Source organism: Meles meles, chromosome 7 (genome assembly GCF_922984935.1).
Source record: "Meles meles chromosome 7, mMelMel3.1 paternal haplotype, whole genome shotgun sequence".
In the NCBI taxonomy this organism is placed as follows: domain Eukaryota; kingdom Metazoa; phylum Chordata; class Mammalia; order Carnivora; family Mustelidae; genus Meles; species Meles meles.
In genome coordinates, this window is record NC_060072.1 from 34520560 (window position 1) to 34539532 (window position 18973).

Sequence of the window (18973 nt, forward strand, 5' to 3'; positions counted from 1 at the left end):
TTTGACAGTTTTTATTTTGTACATCTTTTTTAAAGATTTTATTCATTTGTCAGAGAGAGAGAGAGAGAGAACACAAGTAGGTAGAGTGGCACATAGAGGCAGAGAGAGAAGCAGGCTCCCCGCTGAGGATGGATCCAGATGTGGGACTCGATCCCAGAACACTGGGATCATGACCTGAGCCAAAGGCAGTGGCTTAACCGACTGAGCCACGCAGGCGTCCCATACATCTTTCTTGACGCCTTACATTTTGGTTAAAATAAGTAAATATAACCTTCAGTTGTAAAATAAGTAAGTCATGGAGATGCAAAGTACAGCATAAGGAAGATAGTAATACTGCAATAATTGTATGGTGACAGGTAGTAACTATACTTATTGTGGCGAACTTAACGTCATGTACAGAACTGTGGAATCACTATCTCGGACACCTGAAATGAATATAACATTCTATATCAAATATATTTCAGTAACACGAGTTTTTTTTTTTTTAAGGACCTGCAAGTAATCATAAAGGATAAAAAAATAAAAATAACGTAAAAAATAGGACAAAAAGAATTTGGATTGAAGTAATTGTTTTTATGCCTTTAGTTCCGTTGTTTCATAGTTTTCCCATCATTTATTTTTAAATCCTAGAATATAAATAAATGACATGTCAAATAAATGACAATTCCTATAGTAGTGATGTCCGGTAAATATAGAATGCAACTCACATATATAGTCTAAAATTTACTAGTAGCCACATTGAAACAAGTAAGAATATTTTTCTAAAATATTAACATTTCAACAAATAGTTAATATAAAAATTATCGATGTACTCATTTACATTATTTTTCTTGGACTAAGTCTCTAAAATCTCCTTTGCAGTTTGTATTTACAGCACATACCGCTTTAGACTAGCTTCATTTCATGAGTCACGTATGACGAGCAGCTACATATCTGACAGCTCTGTCACAGGAAGTCAGTCAAATAATTCTGGGCATGGAAGGGGCTATAAACCTGATGTGCTTCTCTTACTTTGATAAAAAAAAAAGGCTTACACATTCCTATTTCAGAAATGTGTAATAAAAACCACCAGCAAGAATACATGTCTGTGGATTTTTCACAACTTTGCTCAGTTGAGTTTTCACTGTGAATTTAAATGCGTCTCTAGAATAATAGTACTTTCCTAGGAAATGTTAAGGACTGATTTACAGGCTTAGGGGGGAGAAGAAAAATGCCATTACTCTTCCTCCTCTGAAATGATTGTAATATCTTTCTCTCGACAGTTGTAGAGCCGGAATGTGAAAAAAGTTCGGCCACCACCTATTACTGGTACAGGGAAGCCCTGAATATTTCCAGTTCCATTTCTGAAAGTGGGGGCTTAAACTGGAAGATGACCGTCTGCTTGCTGGCTGCCTGGGTTGTGGTTTGCTTGGCTATGATCAAAGGCATTCAGTCTTCTGGCAAAGTTAGTATGCTAGATAGAGCCCCTCCTGCTTCTGCTAACCACCACTCCTGTGTATGGTGCCTGCCTCAGCCTCCCCTAGAAATGTCTGTGGGCAAGCGACAAGGACCATGTCATTCTAGGGAGTTAAATAACGATTGGTGAGAAGGGGTGCTTTAAAAAATGTGTTTAAATCAAAAGAAAGAACATAAAGACGTGTTTTATAGTGAAAGCTAAAGTCGCTCATAATCTTTCCTTATTTCATCAAAGAAATTTTTTGAAATTTTATGTCAATACCTAAAAGATCCGTATTTTTGCTGTTCATTCTGTTGACCTCCGTGTTTCAGTTCACCCGTGATGAAGGTGAGACACAAATAGCAGGGGAACGAGTCCTACAGATCAAGAGAGGAGAGCCTCAGACCGAGGGTGCAGCCCTGCTGGGTCCTGAAGGGGCAGAGCTGGGGCTGAGGCCACTGGCAAGGCCCTGGGGGCAGAGCTCAGTTGGGGAAAGGGGTGGTGGGGCGGACAGGGAGGCACTCTAAGAAGAGGCTTTGCAGCGTAAGAGAGAGGAATTCACATTTTATTGCAATTGTGTTAAAGATCCCTGGAGTGTGTGACTCAGGAATAAGATATTACCAGTAGGGCAGGACTACGCTTGGATGTTTGACTTTAGCACCTAGACGGATGGTCACGCCATTTGCTGAGGCAGAGACGGATGGGGACATCTTTGGGGGAAAGTCAGAAGTCTTTTTCTGGACCTGAAAAGTTGTAGAGACCTATTAGGCTTTCACGCAGAGATGTCAAGGCAGCAGTAAATGTCTGGTCAGGACACCTGCTTTTCTACGATAAACATTCGTGTAACTTTGAGCATGAACACTTGTGAAGCAGGAAGTTAAACGTTGACATTAATTATTCAGAGTCTTAGGATTCTTAACAGGGGCCCGCTCTCTACTCCAGAAGCTTTACAGAATTATAATGGAATTTTGATTAATGAAAAAAAAAAGGACTCTTTTTTTTTTTTTTTTGCTATTGCTGTTGCCTAAAACAAAAGTAGGAATTAGGGAGAAAGTAGCCATTATTTCTCTTAAATTTTGTTTGTTTTGTGAACTAGATGATATAAACACTGTTCAAGTAACATCATACCTGTGGACTATTTTAAAGCAGTGTAAGTAACGGAGGTTCCCTATTTCTCATTATATCTTAAGTAGGATCTTAAATAAGTCACATTCCATTGAGACTAATAAGCCACTCTAATATGATGGCCATACAACGTATTAACAGTACTATTAGTCATGCTATGAAAACAGAGACTGTCAAAATATAGAATAAAACATAATCTTAACTACCGAAAGGAATACAGTCGTTAGTGAGTCTCACTTATATTTACTTCTTTTTTTCTTTGTAGATCATGTACTTTAGTTCTCTGTTCCCATATGTGGTACTTATATGCTTCCTAATCAGAGCACTCCTTTTAAATGGTTCAATTGATGGCATCCGCCACATGTTTACCCCTAAGGTATGTACTGCATTTCTGTTTAAGGCTTATGATCATAAAAGCATTGTTTACTGTTCAAAGGTTCCCACAGTTAGATTTAAAGCATAATCGTTCTAACATATGTATACTAGCCTCTTAAATTATAGCTGTTATGTTAACCAGCCTAGAAAAACCAGGGCTTTTAAATATCTGTAATTATATCCATCCATTTCCAATTTTAAATGTCCCCATTTTAGTTCTAGAGTGAGACAGTCACTATGTGAATTTGAAAAATTCCTTTTATAGTAAATCAACTTTTGATTTTATACACTGATAAATTTTAGGACTTTTCCATCTTTTTTAAAAAGATTTTTTTTTGTTTATTTATTTTATTTATTTGAGAGAGAGTGAGAGAATGTGAGCCAGGGATGGGGGTTGCAGAGGGAAAGGGACAAGCCTACTCAGCGCTGAGCAGGGAGCCTGCCTTGATGCTTAGTCCCACATGATCTGAGCCCAAATCAAGAGTTGGACACAACTGACTGAGCCACCCAGGTGCCCCAGGACTTTTCCATCTTTTCTCCTCTTCCTTCTCAATGTCAGTGATTATTAACTTTTAGTAATTGACCCCTTTGAAAAAAACGATAATAAGTTCTTCTTACCAGAGAAACATAATGAACGTATTTATTTGTTTAACATCTCAGAAGGTTGACAGAACGCCTAAGAGTCATGAACCCAGGCTAAGAAGGCTTCTGTACTCTAAATCCTGTCTCAGAGAATATCCATGTTCTTGTTTTGAGTTTTGTGCCTCCTAGAATAATAATTACAGTAGTGAGTTTGGGAAGTTTTGTAATCTTTGTAAATGCATATACATTTCAGAAAAGTTCTCATTAGGCTCCACAAAAGGTTCAGAGTTTATGTTCTCTCATCCATCTTAGAGCTGAACTCAATGCTGGGCACCTTGGACCTGCTTATTAATCAGTCCTCCTGGACTTGGTATAGTGATTTGGCAGAAAACAAAAACAAGTTTTGAGGTATAGATACATTTAGTCACTCACTGAAATGAAGTTAACACCTCATTAGTTCACTAACACTATTATAGGCAGACATGGAGTTGTAAAGGTAAGGTTTCAAAATTAGTTCAGAAACTGGAAGTTACCTGAAGGGTGATTGTGCAGCCAGCATCATGCTGTGGGATTTGGGCAGAAATTAGCTTTCCTGGAATTCTTTGTCACTCCTGGCAGCTGCCTGGATACTATGTAAAAGAGGCTGTGTTCTTTGGGTATCAGGTTTCAGCTTAGTGTTCATTCTCTACTAGCAAAAATGCTGCCACTGGTATCTGATTTTCTTGGCTAATTCAAAAGTCTGGGGTTAGCATTTAGAGTTGTTGGAACTCCTCAGTGAATTGCTCGTTAAGATATATAGACTTCAGCTTGCATTAGAATTTAAATTGGCTTTAAATGGGCCACATTTATGGATGAAAAATATTTATATTGTAATATCTAAAAGATTGCTGATTTTAAAACAACCAGCTTTGGTATGAACTTCTGGAATATCACCTTATATAAGTTGGCAATTGCTTGTGACATAATTCTAAATATTTGTTTTAAATAGCTATCTTAGGATTCAGCTACTTTGATATGACACTTTTACATGGCCCCATATTTAAAACTGTGGCATTATTGACATTTTAACTTGGGACTAGGAATCACTATTAAAGTTAATTCGTTCCTCAGCTCACTTTTCATTGACTATAGATAAAATTCTGTGTTAGGTCATAATAACGATAAGTTTTCAATTACTTACTTTCAATTTCAATTTCAATTACTTTCAAATACTGGGTGGTATTTCAGTTACCACCCAGGTGCCCCTCAATTACTTTCTAATTTACATTGTTTGTCCAAGGGAGAAAGTAAAGCACACAAACTATCCGCAAAGCAGAGAATGGAGATTTAGTTCCCAAATTGGAAGGAAGCCGAATAATGACTTTAGTAAATGGGTGTTGCCTGCCATCTAGTGGTTAAAGTAGAGAGAGATAGTTGAGTGTATTTGAGATCAGTATTAATGATAGAATGGTAATGTAGCAACGCGATCAACAAACAGTATGCATATTTCAGTTAAATTTTAAGAAATTATAAATATAGTTGTGATTATGTTTGATGTCTGCCTATAATAACACTATTATAATATTATATAATATTCTATTATATTCTATTTTGGTAACAGTCACTAAAACTGATAAATTGAACTGAAATTGGGCAATATATCCTAGTAACTAATAACAGAAATAATTAAATCCTAGTAACTAAATTCGAACAAAAAAAAAATCCTAACATTTGAGAAAATGTGCATTTTGGAGTCTACTTTGATTCATATTTCCTCTCAACCCCAGAACTGTTGTGTAACTTTAAGCAGGTTAAAGGTTCAGATAATGGTAACAACAAATTTCATTGATTGTTTTGAAGATTAAATGAAATAATCCATACAAAGTCGTTATCAGTATTCCTTCCAGTACAGCCCATATACATCAACAATTATTGAACACTTAGAGTGTGGTAGAGAATGCGATAGACTGCCATATGGCTTGGGAGTGCCCGTCTTCAGTTGAAGAAGCTGAAACTCAGGGAGAGCTACCCCTTACTCGAGATTACACCATTTACAGGTGATTAAATGGCAGACTCAGGATCTGAAACTGTGGAACTCATCTTCTTAGCCACATTTGACATTGCCCCCAGTGAAGGCAATCTCATTGCAATAGTAAAAAGAGATAAAATACCAATTTAGACACTTTAGTTACTCAAATCAAACCTGTTTATTGACATCTGGGTCAGATATGGCTAATATTAATTGTTCCATTTAAAAAGTTGGATTATGTACAGTGATAATTGTCCAAGAAGTAAAGCAGAGTTCCTTGAAATATATGTTCAGCACAGGTTCAGAACTGTAGATGTTTGACTCCAAAAGGGTCTTAGAGATGATGAAGTTGAAGTGCTTCAATTTTCAAAGAAAAAGCTCTCAGAGAACTATTGAAAGGAATGCCTAATACATACGTGAATATGTGAAGTACAAATAGTCAACTCTCCCAAGCTTATAATCTGCTTATTATCTGCCTTGACTATTAGACTACCCCCAAAACGCAAAACGTAGGGTGTTAGGTAAATAATTAGATTTTATTGGTAATTAACTTATTTCGCTTTGGAAAGAAAACAAAGACTTAAATAGGAAATGATTTGAAGATAGTTAATTTTAAAATAGTCCTTTTGATTTGTTTTAAAGATAACTTAAACATTCCTCTAGAAGTAGAAAGTCTCCATTTGAGTAAAATCTCCATCTACACGATTGTCTTTAGTTTTTCTTACTCATATTTCTTGTCTCACTAATAAGTGAAAACTTTGTTATTTTTACTAAGAACAGATTATTCCCCCAGTTTCAATAAACTTTGGGTGCATAAATATCATTATGATATATTTAGATAGTAGAACTAATTCCGTGTAGATTTTTCTGAAGTACTATTTTGCAGCTGACTTCTATTATGTTTAATTTTAAACAGCTTGAAATGATGCTGGAACCCAAGGTCTGGAGAGAAGCTGCTACTCAGGTGTTCTTTGCCTTAGGTCTGGGATTTGGTGGCGTCATCGCCTTTTCAAGCTACAACAAAAGAGACAACAACTGCCACTTTGATGCTGTTCTGGTGTCCTTCATTAATTTTTTTACATCCGTCCTGGCAACATTGGTGGTGTTTGCAGTTCTGGGCTTTAAAGCAAATGTCATAAATGAGAAATGCATAGCAGAGTATGAATATTAATTTCCTTTAGCTTTTGATGGTATAATTATATAAAAAGTATTACCCCCCACCAGACCCATAGATGTTCATTCATCATGTTGTTCTATTTTTCAGAAATTCCAAAATGATCGTAAGATTTTTGAAAATGGGCAATATTAGTAAGGATATTATTCCTCATCATATCAACCTTTCATCCGTTACTGCAGAAGATTATCATTTAGTTTATGACATCATTCGAAAAGTGAAAGAAGAAGAATTTCCTGCTCTTCATCTCAATTCCTGTCAAATCGAGGATGAGCTAAATAAAGTGAGTAGCCTCTGTTTAAGCAATACAGTAATTATCACTCGGGTAAAATACACATTATCCAGAAGACTTCTTTTAGGAAAATGACCTTTCAAATGCCGGTGGAAGATTATGCTCTTTCAAGATTCACATTTTTTATTTCAGAGAACATACTTTTAAAGTTTTTATTTTAATTCCAGTTAGTTAACATGTTGTGAATTTAAGGAACAAAACAAACAAGTAAAGAAGAAAAAATGAGAGAAATCAAAAGAATGTACTTAAATTATAAATATTTCCTTTACTTTAAAAAGCCTTCTCACTGATTCAGCTGTCAAATTACAAAATACGAATATAAATTGATTTTTGTCATAGAAAATGAAATTAGTCTGATACTTTTCCTGGTCTGATTTTTTTTTTTTTAAGATTTATTTATTTATTTGTAGAGAGAGAGAGAGAGAATGCGCGCGAGAGAGCTAGCGGACAGGCGGGCAGAGTGGCAGGCAGAGGCAGAGGGAGAAGCAAGGCAAGGAGCCCGATGTGGGACTCAATCCCAGGATGCTGGGATCATGACCTGAGCCGAAGGTAGCCGCTTAAATGACTAAGCCACCCAGGCGTCCCTCTGATCTTTAATACAAAATTTAAATTATGACTATCATTTTTATATTGCACAATTATTTGGACACATAACTGATATTTAGCCATTTTAATAGTTATGTTTGACGAGTCACGATTAACTCCTTTTCTTTAGCTAAAAAAATTTTATTTTAATTTACTTTATTATATAATAAATTTATATAATTTATTTACTTTATTTTAATAAACATGAAACAGGTGAACATTAATAAGTGTTACTGTATTGGTCATTGCCCTTTTGCTCTATTGCCAAAAAGGAAATATAATGGAGAAAAGTGTACACTATACATAAGACAAAACATAAAGACTCACGTGCAGGAAGTTATGGATGGAGCTATCATAAAAATCATAAAAATTTTGAATTCAAAAGAATTCAAAAATAAAGAAAAATTTACTTACTAACTTCGCCTTTAAAGTTTTTGTTCTTTTCCTTTTTAAATTCTGGTCTATCTGTTGTTTTTATGAAATAACACAATCAACCTTTCTTTTGAGGCAGTTTCTCAGGAGACAGCATGCTATCAGCCTATCTATTTCCAGTAACTGCCAAGCATTGTTCTGAGCATTCCCTCCCCTCTGTGACTGATATATATGGCCATCCCTTAATACTGCTCAGTACTAATGTTGCTGTTTTGTATCATTTACAGGCTGTTCAAGGGACTGGTTTAGCTTTCATTGCCTTTACAGAAGCCATGACACATTTCCCTGCCTCCCCCTTCTGGTCAGTGATGTTCTTCCTCATGCTGGTAAATCTAGGGCTTGGCAGCATGTTTGGAACCATTGAAGGGATCATCACGCCTGTTGTGGACACTTTCAAAGTGAGGAAAGAAATACTTACTGGTGAGTTTTTAAGTATTTGACTTCTCATTGAGCTGATACAGTCCATTTTCTCTTGGTGGAAGGTCACAGATGGAAATGGAAAGTGTTTTGTTAATGCCCAGTTATTAATATGTATTACTATTATTTCTTATTTTATTTCTATGTTATATACAATGTAAATGATAGATTCAATGTGTATTATATTATTTATTTGTGATTACTTATTATATTACTTTTTATTAATAGTAATGTCACTATCATGAATCTATCATGAATAGAATGAAGTCACAGAATATCTAATTTTGTAAATGAAACAAGTAATTATTTTTAAAATTTCAGATCCAATATTCTTTTTCCAAAAAGTGCATCATTGAAATTGATAAACGCATGTTCAGTTCTCATATAAAATTGCCCTTGTAGCCTACTAGTAGTTAATATCTAGGAAATAGTAGGAAAGAAAATAAAATAATCAATATTGACAGTTATTATAAGTCCAATCTGCAAGCAATTATTAAGGTACCAGTTTTGGGGGCTCCTGCGTGGCTCAGTTGGTTGGGTGACTGCCTTTAGCTTGGGTCATGATCCCAGGGTTCTGGGATCAAGCCCCACTTTGGGCTCCCTGCTCTGCAGGGGAGCCTACTTTTCCTTCTCCCACAGCCTGCCGCTCTCCCTGCTTGTGCTCTCTCTCTGTCAAATAAATAAAATCTTAAAAAAAAAAAAATGAAATTCCATTTCGTACTGCACCACCCTTGCATTTGAAGGATATAAGAGAAATTATAAAAGAGAGATATAGGAGAGCCTTGTCTCCAAAAATAATAGTACTGATCACAAAACCAAATCTGGTACATAAGACTTACACCATGTAATATACTGATAAATGGCATAGTAGCGATTTAACATGTTACAGGAATTAAGACGCTGTGAGGGTCATCTGAATATGTGATGGAACTATCAGTGAATGGGATGGCAGTTGAATTGGAAAGGGGGAAGAGTCTTGCAGTGGTCAGAGAAGAGCTTTAATAATAGCTTTATTTTAACATATATAAGCAGAGATAAAGGGAACAGTTAAGTAAGCCAGCCAGACCAGAGTGCAGCATAGTGTTGGCAAGTGATGCAAAAACAAATTGGGAAATATTTCTATATCTGTATCTATATCTTTATGATATTGAATGCTGGGCGGTAGTATATAGATCCTCAAAGTTCTGTTTTTAGCTCTGAAAGATTTAGTAATAAATTATGTCTGTGTAAATAACCTTCAAAATACGTATCTTTATTAATTACCACTCTGCTAAGTTTGTGCATGTGTGTGTAAAACAATTTCAACAGTTTGTTGAATACTTATGTCTTAATATCCTCTACTCAGCTGGACATTAAGTGGGAAACTTCCTTATCTTCTCCCCAAAAAGGCAGTCTCCACTTCTGAAGTTCCTATTGAATTCAAGGCTACAGTATCCCGCCTGATGTGCGTACTACATAGCATCTTTGCTGCTTTCCTCATCTTTGCCCCATATCTAAACCCTCCTATAATAAGAGGGCTTGCAAAAGTAAGGGAACAGCGACAGCATAGTGGGAAAAAACACACAAGGTAGTATTTGGTGAACCCCACTGGAGACCCTGTTTGGTCAGAACAAAGGGGAACGTCCTCTCTTTTCCCATCACCTGTCTCTGGGATCACGTCTATACATAAAGTCATATTTCGCAGTGATGAAACGTTCCTCCATCACCTTGGCCAGATGTGCTTTCGTCTTCTCTGATAGTACAGTAGGACTTAGATAAGTAACTTACTTACCAACCTTTTACTCTCAAACCTCCAGCAAATCTCTTACTATCTATACCAACTAGAATATGCTTTCTTCATGTTCACCATGTACCACAGTGTAAGTAGGCGAGAGTGAACGTGACACAAGCCAATGGTTCAAGCCCTGTCGCTTCTATCCTGAGACTTTGTGTGCCATACATGGGGACAAGCATTTAAATATTTCCACATGTGACAGACTCCAAGTAACTGTTACTTTTCCTTCTCTACATTGTATGTTTATGTATAACATCCATTTATATATGATGGGACTCATACTACTAGCATTGTGCTTAAGAGATGGAGGTGATGACTTCACTTAACCCGTACTTACGAGACTATTAGGGAACCGCCATGTGATTGAACCCAAGGATGTCTGTTTTCTCCCCTCCCAAACAGCCAGTACCTGCTCTGCTACTTTTACATCTCTGCTTAAAGGTGGCTAAGAAATAGAACACAGTCATTTTGTATTAGTTATTTATTTAAAAAAAAAAACAACTTTTTACTTATTTATTTGACAGAGACACGGCGAGAGAGGGAACACAAGCAGGGGGAGTGGGAGAGGGCAAAGCAGGCTTCCCGCTAAGCAAGGAGCCCGATATGGGGCTCAATCCCAGAACCCTGGGATCATGACCTGAGCCGAAGTCAGACGCCCAACAACTAAGCCACCAGACACCTCTCATCTTTTATTTTTGAAAGCTTCTCTACTAAAGTGTGTGAGAGAACAGAGTCTCACATAAATATAGGAATATTATAGAAATCTCTTTAAGCTCTTACAGTAATAGTAGCTGGTCAAAGGTCACTTTCTTACAATGGATTCATATTAAATATGGGGCTAAATCCAGGAAACTCCCAATGTATTATATTGCATAGTATCAGGAAAGGTGTTGCCTGTTTTTATCATGGACAAGTTATAAAAATGAAGACCACAATGATTGCATGCCATAACTCATAATTAAATTTAAAAGACTGGACTTAATAAAAAACTTAATTTTTTCATCTATTTCTTTTGTACAGTTATCTGTTGTCTTCTGGCATTTTGTATCGGCCTGATATTTGTGCAACGCTCTGGAAATTACTTCGTTACAATGTTTGATGATTATTCTGCTACACTGCCTCTGCTAATTGTAGTTATTTTGGAGAATATTGCTGTATCCTTTGTTTATGGCATAGATAAGTAAGTATATTTGCTTTTAAGCATTCATTTTTCATCTCTGTATTGGGAAGACCAATTATATCTTTTTCATTTAGAAGAGGAGGTAAATGACTAGAGGGAAAAAGTCTTTGCAACAAAATCAAATCTTTTGTATGCTCTTCTTTGTTCAATCCTTTTTAGTAAAGTATATTCCCCTATTAGGTGATTAGATAGAATTGTGCAGATGGCAATATAATCTCGGATTCTGAAGTTTTGATTTAATTCTAGTTATTAAATAGTAACTTCCAGGATCTAGTGAGTAATGGCTATGCTCCAAAAACCTTGTTAAATTGTTTTAGGTTATTATTATTGTCCATATTTCACATTTCTCAGGCTTATGAGATACCCCATGTGACTTGCTCATCACCTGGGCAGAGGCACACCTGGGATTCATAGCTGTCTCTGCTTAACTTTAAATCCTGCCTTCCTAATTACTTTGCTAATCTCTTTTACGGGAGGAATTTTATTTTATTATTATGGTACATAATGCCTTATTTTATTATGCTACATAACGTCCTACGTAGCAGGTCAGTTTTGGGAAATGATCTATCTTGCTCTGAGGCATGTGTGGCATTTAGTATGCACAAACTTCATGTTCATGTGGAGTCATTACTTGAACAACTAGATGCCTAAACCTCTAAATTATATACCTGCTTGATGTGAAAAGTATATATACTTGGAGTGAAATGAGGCGCTAGAGTAATCTCAGAAGAAAAATGTTACTGGAGGTTTTGTACACTATTTTTAAAAATTGTTGGCGTTAGTTAACATATATGGACTAAGGCAATAAGATTGGCAGGCTTATTAGAGGTCTGTGTGAAGGACGAATGTGTTGCATGGAGACCAGAGTTCTCTTAAACAACATAGAGAATGTTACTGGTATTGAATGAGCTTTGTGACAAGGTTGGTGAGTGTTTTTATTAGTGTCAAAAGCTCCAGGCAAGGAAGGGGAGGGAGACTTACTTTTAATAATCATGTACTATATGGCAATAGAAATAATAGCTGTTTGATGTACATTAAATCTGAATCCTCATAAAAATACCCTGTGGTAACTATTATCATCCATATTATAGGTGGAAAATTGGCCTTGCTTGTACAGGAGAACAAGTGTATTAGTTATAGAGCCAGGATTGTAATTTAGACCTTAATTTCAAAATTAGGTATCTCTATACTCTACCAAGATATTCCTAACTCCTAACTTGAACTGTGTTGGAATTTGGTATTATTATTGGACTGATCTGTGGATCAATAAGGTCATAATTTAGATTTCCATTTACACAGTTTGTAATTTACAATAGGCATAGTACAAATTATCTCTTTTTAGTAGTTGATGTCTTTGAATAATAATAGTTAACAACAGCAGAAGTGATACTACTACCAATGGTAGTTATTAAACTGATATCTATTAAATTCCTACGATCTGTGCACCTATTAAATTCCTACTGTATATGAGGTAATGTACTCTGCATACATTGCCTACGAGCCTAACAATAACCTTCCATGATAGAAAACTCTTTTTTGAAAATGCCAAAAAACTGCTCTGCCATTTTTTAGTGTATATCTTAGTGTCTCAAAAAACAGGAAAATTTATTTACTTGAATATGGTCAAATCTTAAGAAAAAATGTTTTTGAAAAGAGGAAAGGAGCAGAATAGGTCCCTGCAGACAACAAAAGCACACAAGCAAAATCGATGGAAAACTAACTATATTTCAAAAATGAGTTGAAATATATTTTTCAAGAAGAAAAAGAATAGCATATATCAGTTGTTTAAAAATCAAGAAATATGAGAATTAGAGAAAAGGGAGATTTGAAAACAGGTGATAGAACTCAGGAAATGTGAATAAGAATGTGAATAATAATATTCAGAAATGATGATCGGATTAAAAACACAACAACAATAAGCACAATGGCTAGTTCCACAAGAATTAGAAGCTAGAAAGGAGGAATAATTTTTTTAATCAAAAAATACTTTTTTTAATCAAGAAGAAATACCAGGGGCGCCTGGGTGGCTCAGTCGTCGGGCGTCTGACTTGGGCTCAGGTTGTGAGCCGGGAGTCCTGGGATCAAGTCCCATCGCAGGCTTCCTGCTCAGCAGGGAGTCTGCTCCTCCCACTCCCCCTTGCTCACACTCTCTCACTATCTATCTCTCTCTCAAATAAATAAACTCTTTAAAAAGGAGGAGAAATAACAAAGGAGTTAAGAAAAGGAATAGGAACAGGAGTTAAAGATGACTCCACATGTGTACAACAATAAAGTTCTCTAAAAACAGTGGCCAGAGCAATACTGAATGCTGTAATTGAAAAACTTGCCTGAAATAAGTGACAACCTGGATGTTGAAAGGGCACATGATACACTTCGAAAAATAGACATAAGCCAACACCCGGACGTAGTCTAGGCTCTTACTTCAAGACAAAAAAAAAAAAGGGAAAAAAAATAAAGAAAAAAGTCCATCCAAGCAAAACGCTAACTAACAAAACAGTCAAAATTATTTATGAGGGAACAGTCTGATAGTCAACAAACTTTGTGTAACAATATTAGGTAGTTAGAAATATTTACAACTCTCAAGGAAAGAAACATAAGCGACAGGCTTTTCAACCGGCAACTCTCACGTTCAAGCATAGTGGCCAGAGACAGACAATTATGAACATACGAGAAATTAGGAAATAGAGTTACTATGAGCTCTCTGGAAGTTTCTGCTAGAGAACTGTCTTTACACAACAAAATTATCTACTGGAACATTGGTGCAAGCACTGGTGGGTGGGCGGTGATTATCTCTAGACAAACAATGAGGGATATAGACCACTATGTAATGACTATGCCTTGTCAGTATTAACGTAATATACCTGAAAGGGTGAACTTTATTTCACGTAAATAACACCATAATAACCTTACTTAAAACAACAACATAAGCCTAATAGTTACTAGGTCTAAGTACTAATCTACAGGAAGTAGGAGGATCAGATGTGCTTGTGAAGCAACACTGTGTGGATGTAATAGCAAAATCCAGACTCTGGGATTCCTATGGTATAAAGTGTCCAGCCGATTGAATAAAAAAATTGGAAGAAACAAAAAAGACATGTGAGAGGAACGTAGAGATGAACAAGGAGTTTGAGAAATACATCAGTCAGTTGCAGTGTGTGGACCTTCTTCCAATTTAAACAGACGATGACAAGAAGTGAAAGTTTACATTATGTAAGCACTGATTGGAAACTGGATGTCTTTAAGTAATTATTGCTAAGTAAAAAAAAAGACACAAGGAATTTTTTTTTTTTTGGATAATATTTTTCCATTTTATTTATTTTTTTCAGCGTAACAGTATTCATTCTTTTTGCACAACACCCAGTACTCCATGCAAAACGTGCCCTCCCCATTACCCACCACCTGTTCCCCCAACCTCCCACCCCTGACCCTTCAAAACCCTCAGGTTGTTTTTCAGAGTCCATAGTCTCTTATGGTTCGCCTCCCCTTCCAAATTTTTTTCACAAGGAATTTTTTAAAAAAGATTTTATTTATTTATTTGACAGAGAGAGGCACAGCAAGAGAGGGAACACAAGCAGGGGGAGTGGGAGACGGAGAAGCAGGCTTCCCACCAAGCAGGGAGCCTGATGCAGGACTTGATCCCAGGACCCTGGGATCATGACCTGAGCCCAAGGCAGACGCCCAATGACTCAGCCACCCAGGTGCCCTGACACAGTGAATTTTTAATGTATTGTGAATATTGTGTTTATAGAGTAGAAAGTCATCAGTGGGAGGCTTTTCAGAAATTGGTTTAAAGATTTTATTTTTTGTGTGAGAGAGAGCATAGGTGCAGAGAGGTGGGGAAGGGGCAGAGGGAGCAGCAAGATCCCCTGCTGAGCAGGGAGCCTGATGCAGGACTCAATCCCAGGACTCTGGGATCGTGACCTGAGCTGAAAGCAGGAACTTAACCCACTGAGCCACCCAGACACCCTTCAGCAATTGGTTTAAGAGGGCTTTCACTAAACAAAATTCACAGTACTTAACTGTTTACATTTTACTTTATAAGTGTTCTTAATTTATAAGTCATCTCCCAATATGATTTTTTGATTCTGTATAAATGTCATAGGGTATCTTAGCTAAACCCTTGTCAAACTGTTGATATAATGCACATTTTTAAAGTATAGAAAAATTGACTCGAGGCATAATTAAGTGCTTTCTTTTTATTTAGATTTGTGGAAGACCTGAAAGATATGCTGGGCTTTGCTCCCAATAGATATTACTACTATATGTGGAAATACATTTCTCCTCTAATGCTATTGTCACTGCTAATAGCCAGCGTCGTGAATATGGGATTAAGTCCTCCTGGCTATAATGCATGGATTGAAGATAAGGTAAAATAGAAAATAAGGAAGTTAGATGAAAAATATATGTAAAATATTATTTTAGGGGTTTTTGTCTTTTGCTTTCTTCATACTATATTTTCTGCTTAATGAATGGTGTTGTTTTTAATGCAAGGATCTTGAGATTTATATTTTGTTTGGCCCCAGCCATGCATGATTTGTTACAGATTGAAGATTTTTTTTAATACGTGAGAAACGGACTTGGTTCTCACCAAGTAGCTGTGTTTATGTCACCATAGATGAACCAATAATTATGGGGCCTTTGACCCTAGAAAACATATTGCACAAACCACCAGGAATATTTTTCCTGTATAAACTAATGAAATCATATCCTAGATACTATATAACAAGAACTTATGCATTAGCCATGAAGGCATAACTGAAATAAATATTGAAGGAAATATATTAGCAATGACAATTTCAATTTCTGTTTTCAGGATGCATTAGCTACATCATAATAAAGATACATATTGATTGTTATAAAATCCAAATGCTTATATTTTCAAAAAATTATTTGTTTTTATTAACATACAGTGTATTATTTGTTTCAGGGTACAGCTCTGTGATTCATCAGTCTCACATAATTCACAGCATTCACCATTGCACATACCCTCTCCAATGTCCATCAGCCAGCCACCCCATTCCTCCAGAGTGCTTATTTTTCAGAGATATCTCTGACCTTGAACTGTTCTATGGTCAATAACTCTATATAACAACTAAATTCATGACTGGGGCGTTAGCAAGTCTGTTAACCTTCACTGTAGCCGTTGGGGCCAGGTGTGCTTCAAGATTTAGATTTTCAGATTTTAGAAAGACAGTGTGACCCATGTGATTTAACGACTGAGAGCAGTGCTCATTTCTATTTCTCAGCGTTCTGCAGGTGAACTGGGTCATTCTTCTCTAGGTTTTACTTGAGCTAACTCCTACAGTTGACTGAACTCAGAGGGCCGGTCACTCTCTTTGTAATCTTTCATTCTTGGCTTCTTCCTAGCATAATGGACTCAGGGCAACATCCCACGGAATAGAGGCAGAACTCGCAAGGCCTGTAAAGCCTCGCCTTTAAAGTTGATTGATGTCACTTCTGCAGCATTCTGTTGGTCAGAGCATATCACAAGATTCTTTGCTTATAGACCTGAGACAAATATAATTTTTTTTCATGTACTTACAGAGCAAGATTGTCAATAATGATTTTTTTTGGGGGGGGCTTTCACAGGCATCTGAAGAATTTCTGAGCTATCCAACATGGGGACTAGTTGTCTGTATCTTGCTGATGGTCCTGGCAATACTCCCTGTCCCAGCCGTCTTTGTCATTCGTCACTGCAACCTAATAGACAACAGTTCTGGTAATTTAGCATCTGTGACCTATAAGAGAGGAAGGGTCCTGAAAGAGCCTGTAAACTTAGAGGGAGATGATGCAAGCCTCATTCATGGGAAGATATCCAGCGAGATGTCATCTCCAAATTTTGGTAAAAATATTTACCGAAAACAGAGTGGATCACCTACTCTGGACACTGCTCCCAATGGACGATATGGAATAGGGTACTTGATGGCAGATATGCCGGATATGCCAGAATCTGACTTGTAGCTGGGAGGAAAATACCAGTGGGCTCTATTTGGTTCATTGTTATCAATGAACATTGGCTCTACTAAGAGAAGCATTAGGCTTCACTTACCAGAGGGCGATCTCAGGTGTTCCTTGGCTGTGATCTTTAATCCTAAGTACATGTAAATTCAACTAGAGCATTCCTTCGGATTCTTCGGTTTACATTTGCGCAGAAAGAGTTGCAGACAGAGCTTATAGTGACTGAGGTCCAGGCTTGTCAGAATTTTTAAAAATACTTCTGGTGTTTTTTCAAGCATTTCTATCTCAAAAGAAAAAAAAAAAACACAGGTGTTACCTCAGTTTCTAATAATTTCTGGTTTAATAATATTGGCATTCAAAAATGGCATAATTTAAAATTTACGTTTGCCTTGAGGGTAACTCCCAGTATTACAATGAACAGTTCTGTAAGTTGGTGCCTCTAAGACACTTCCGTGAATATATTGTGTAGATAGGCTGTACTTATTTTGGTAGTATTGATACCTTCTTAGGCAATTAACTGAAGAAAACTGCAAAATATTTTCTTATGTAATAGCTGTATAGAGCAATAGTATCAAAGAATAAGAAGGCACTAATGCTGGATGACAGTTTAGATTCGAGGGTGACTGGGGATCATGTGGGCGATGGTTGTATATTTTGTGTAAAATATATGTGTGAAAATGATCTAAGAATGAGTCACTCAGCACTCTCAAGAGTTATGCAGATTCTGCATTTTCCTATGCCATGTGCCTAAAAACCTACTTGATATTTATTGTGGTTTCAAGATTACTCATAGTATATTTATATATACTTGCAATGTATATAGATGTATATTAGTACTCTACGTACTGATTTGAAAACTTGAAGCAAGATGGCATTTTATTTCCTATCTTTCTGTTTTGCTTCTGTTTTATGCAAATATAAATCCTTTTTTAAGTGATTGTTAAGATTGTATGGCATTACATTTTAAGCTACAAATAAATGAAGTTAAAAATGATGTTTGTTTTCTACACTGATTTTTCTTGTATCACCTGAGTTGGATTGTCTTGCATTTCAGCCAGCACTTAGGCATTGCATAATAATTAATCATCGCATTCCAAGAGGGATTAATAGATTGATTAATAGAGTTACCACCACTTCAGAGACAAAAGGGAAGCAGAGTACTATGACTGAATGGTGTTCTAACGTAGTCTCACAGTTCTTGAAAAAGTAGTCTCCTAGGAGACCATGTGTACAGTTGACTGCTTGTGGCGTCAGTATTGTGTCTGAAGTGTAAGAAGTTATGATAATTTCTCTTTTATGAAACTGTTGGCATCTATGAAAGTGGATGAAGCAGAACTCCAGCTGACTCCCATCTCAGTAAATGGCTTTTATTTATAACTGTCCCACTGCTATATTAGTCACATTTAAATAATCACGATGAATACAGCAGCAAAATAGGGGAGGTTAGTACACACACCATATCCATTAATGTATTTTTGGCCAAATATGTTTGGTCTGCTAGAGACATATGTTAGCAGACTACATCACAGCATTTAAAATATAATTCCACTGGTGACTACAACTTTTGGTTTTGTTTTTACATAGTAATACTATATTTTGTATCATTTAAGATTAAAAAAATATTCATTGATAGGCA

The 18973-nt window shown here is 36.4% G+C and overlaps 1 protein-coding gene across 2 annotated transcripts in view; it reads left to right on the forward strand.

Annotated features, from left to right (window-relative positions):
• SLC6A15 (solute carrier family 6 member 15) overlaps positions 1 to 18331 on the forward strand; it is a 43772-nt gene extending 25441 nt beyond the window's left edge. For both annotated transcript variants that reach the window (XM_046012478.1, XM_046012477.1), the window contains 8 exons: positions 1263 to 1444; positions 2826 to 2936; positions 6442 to 6683; positions 6790 to 6982; positions 8236 to 8428; positions 11220 to 11379; positions 15584 to 15746; positions 16969 to 18331. In XM_046012478.1, the coding sequence (XP_045868434.1) occupies positions 1263 to 1444; positions 2826 to 2936; positions 6442 to 6683; positions 6790 to 6982; positions 8236 to 8428; positions 11220 to 11379; positions 15584 to 15746; positions 16969 to 17340 (1616 nt within the window). In that variant the 3' untranslated portion in view covers positions 17341 to 18331. The remainder of the gene's footprint in view (positions 1 to 1262; positions 1445 to 2825; positions 2937 to 6441; positions 6684 to 6789; positions 6983 to 8235; positions 8429 to 11219; positions 11380 to 15583; positions 15747 to 16968) is intronic.
• The last annotated feature ends 642 nt before the right edge of the window (positions 18332 to 18973 follow it).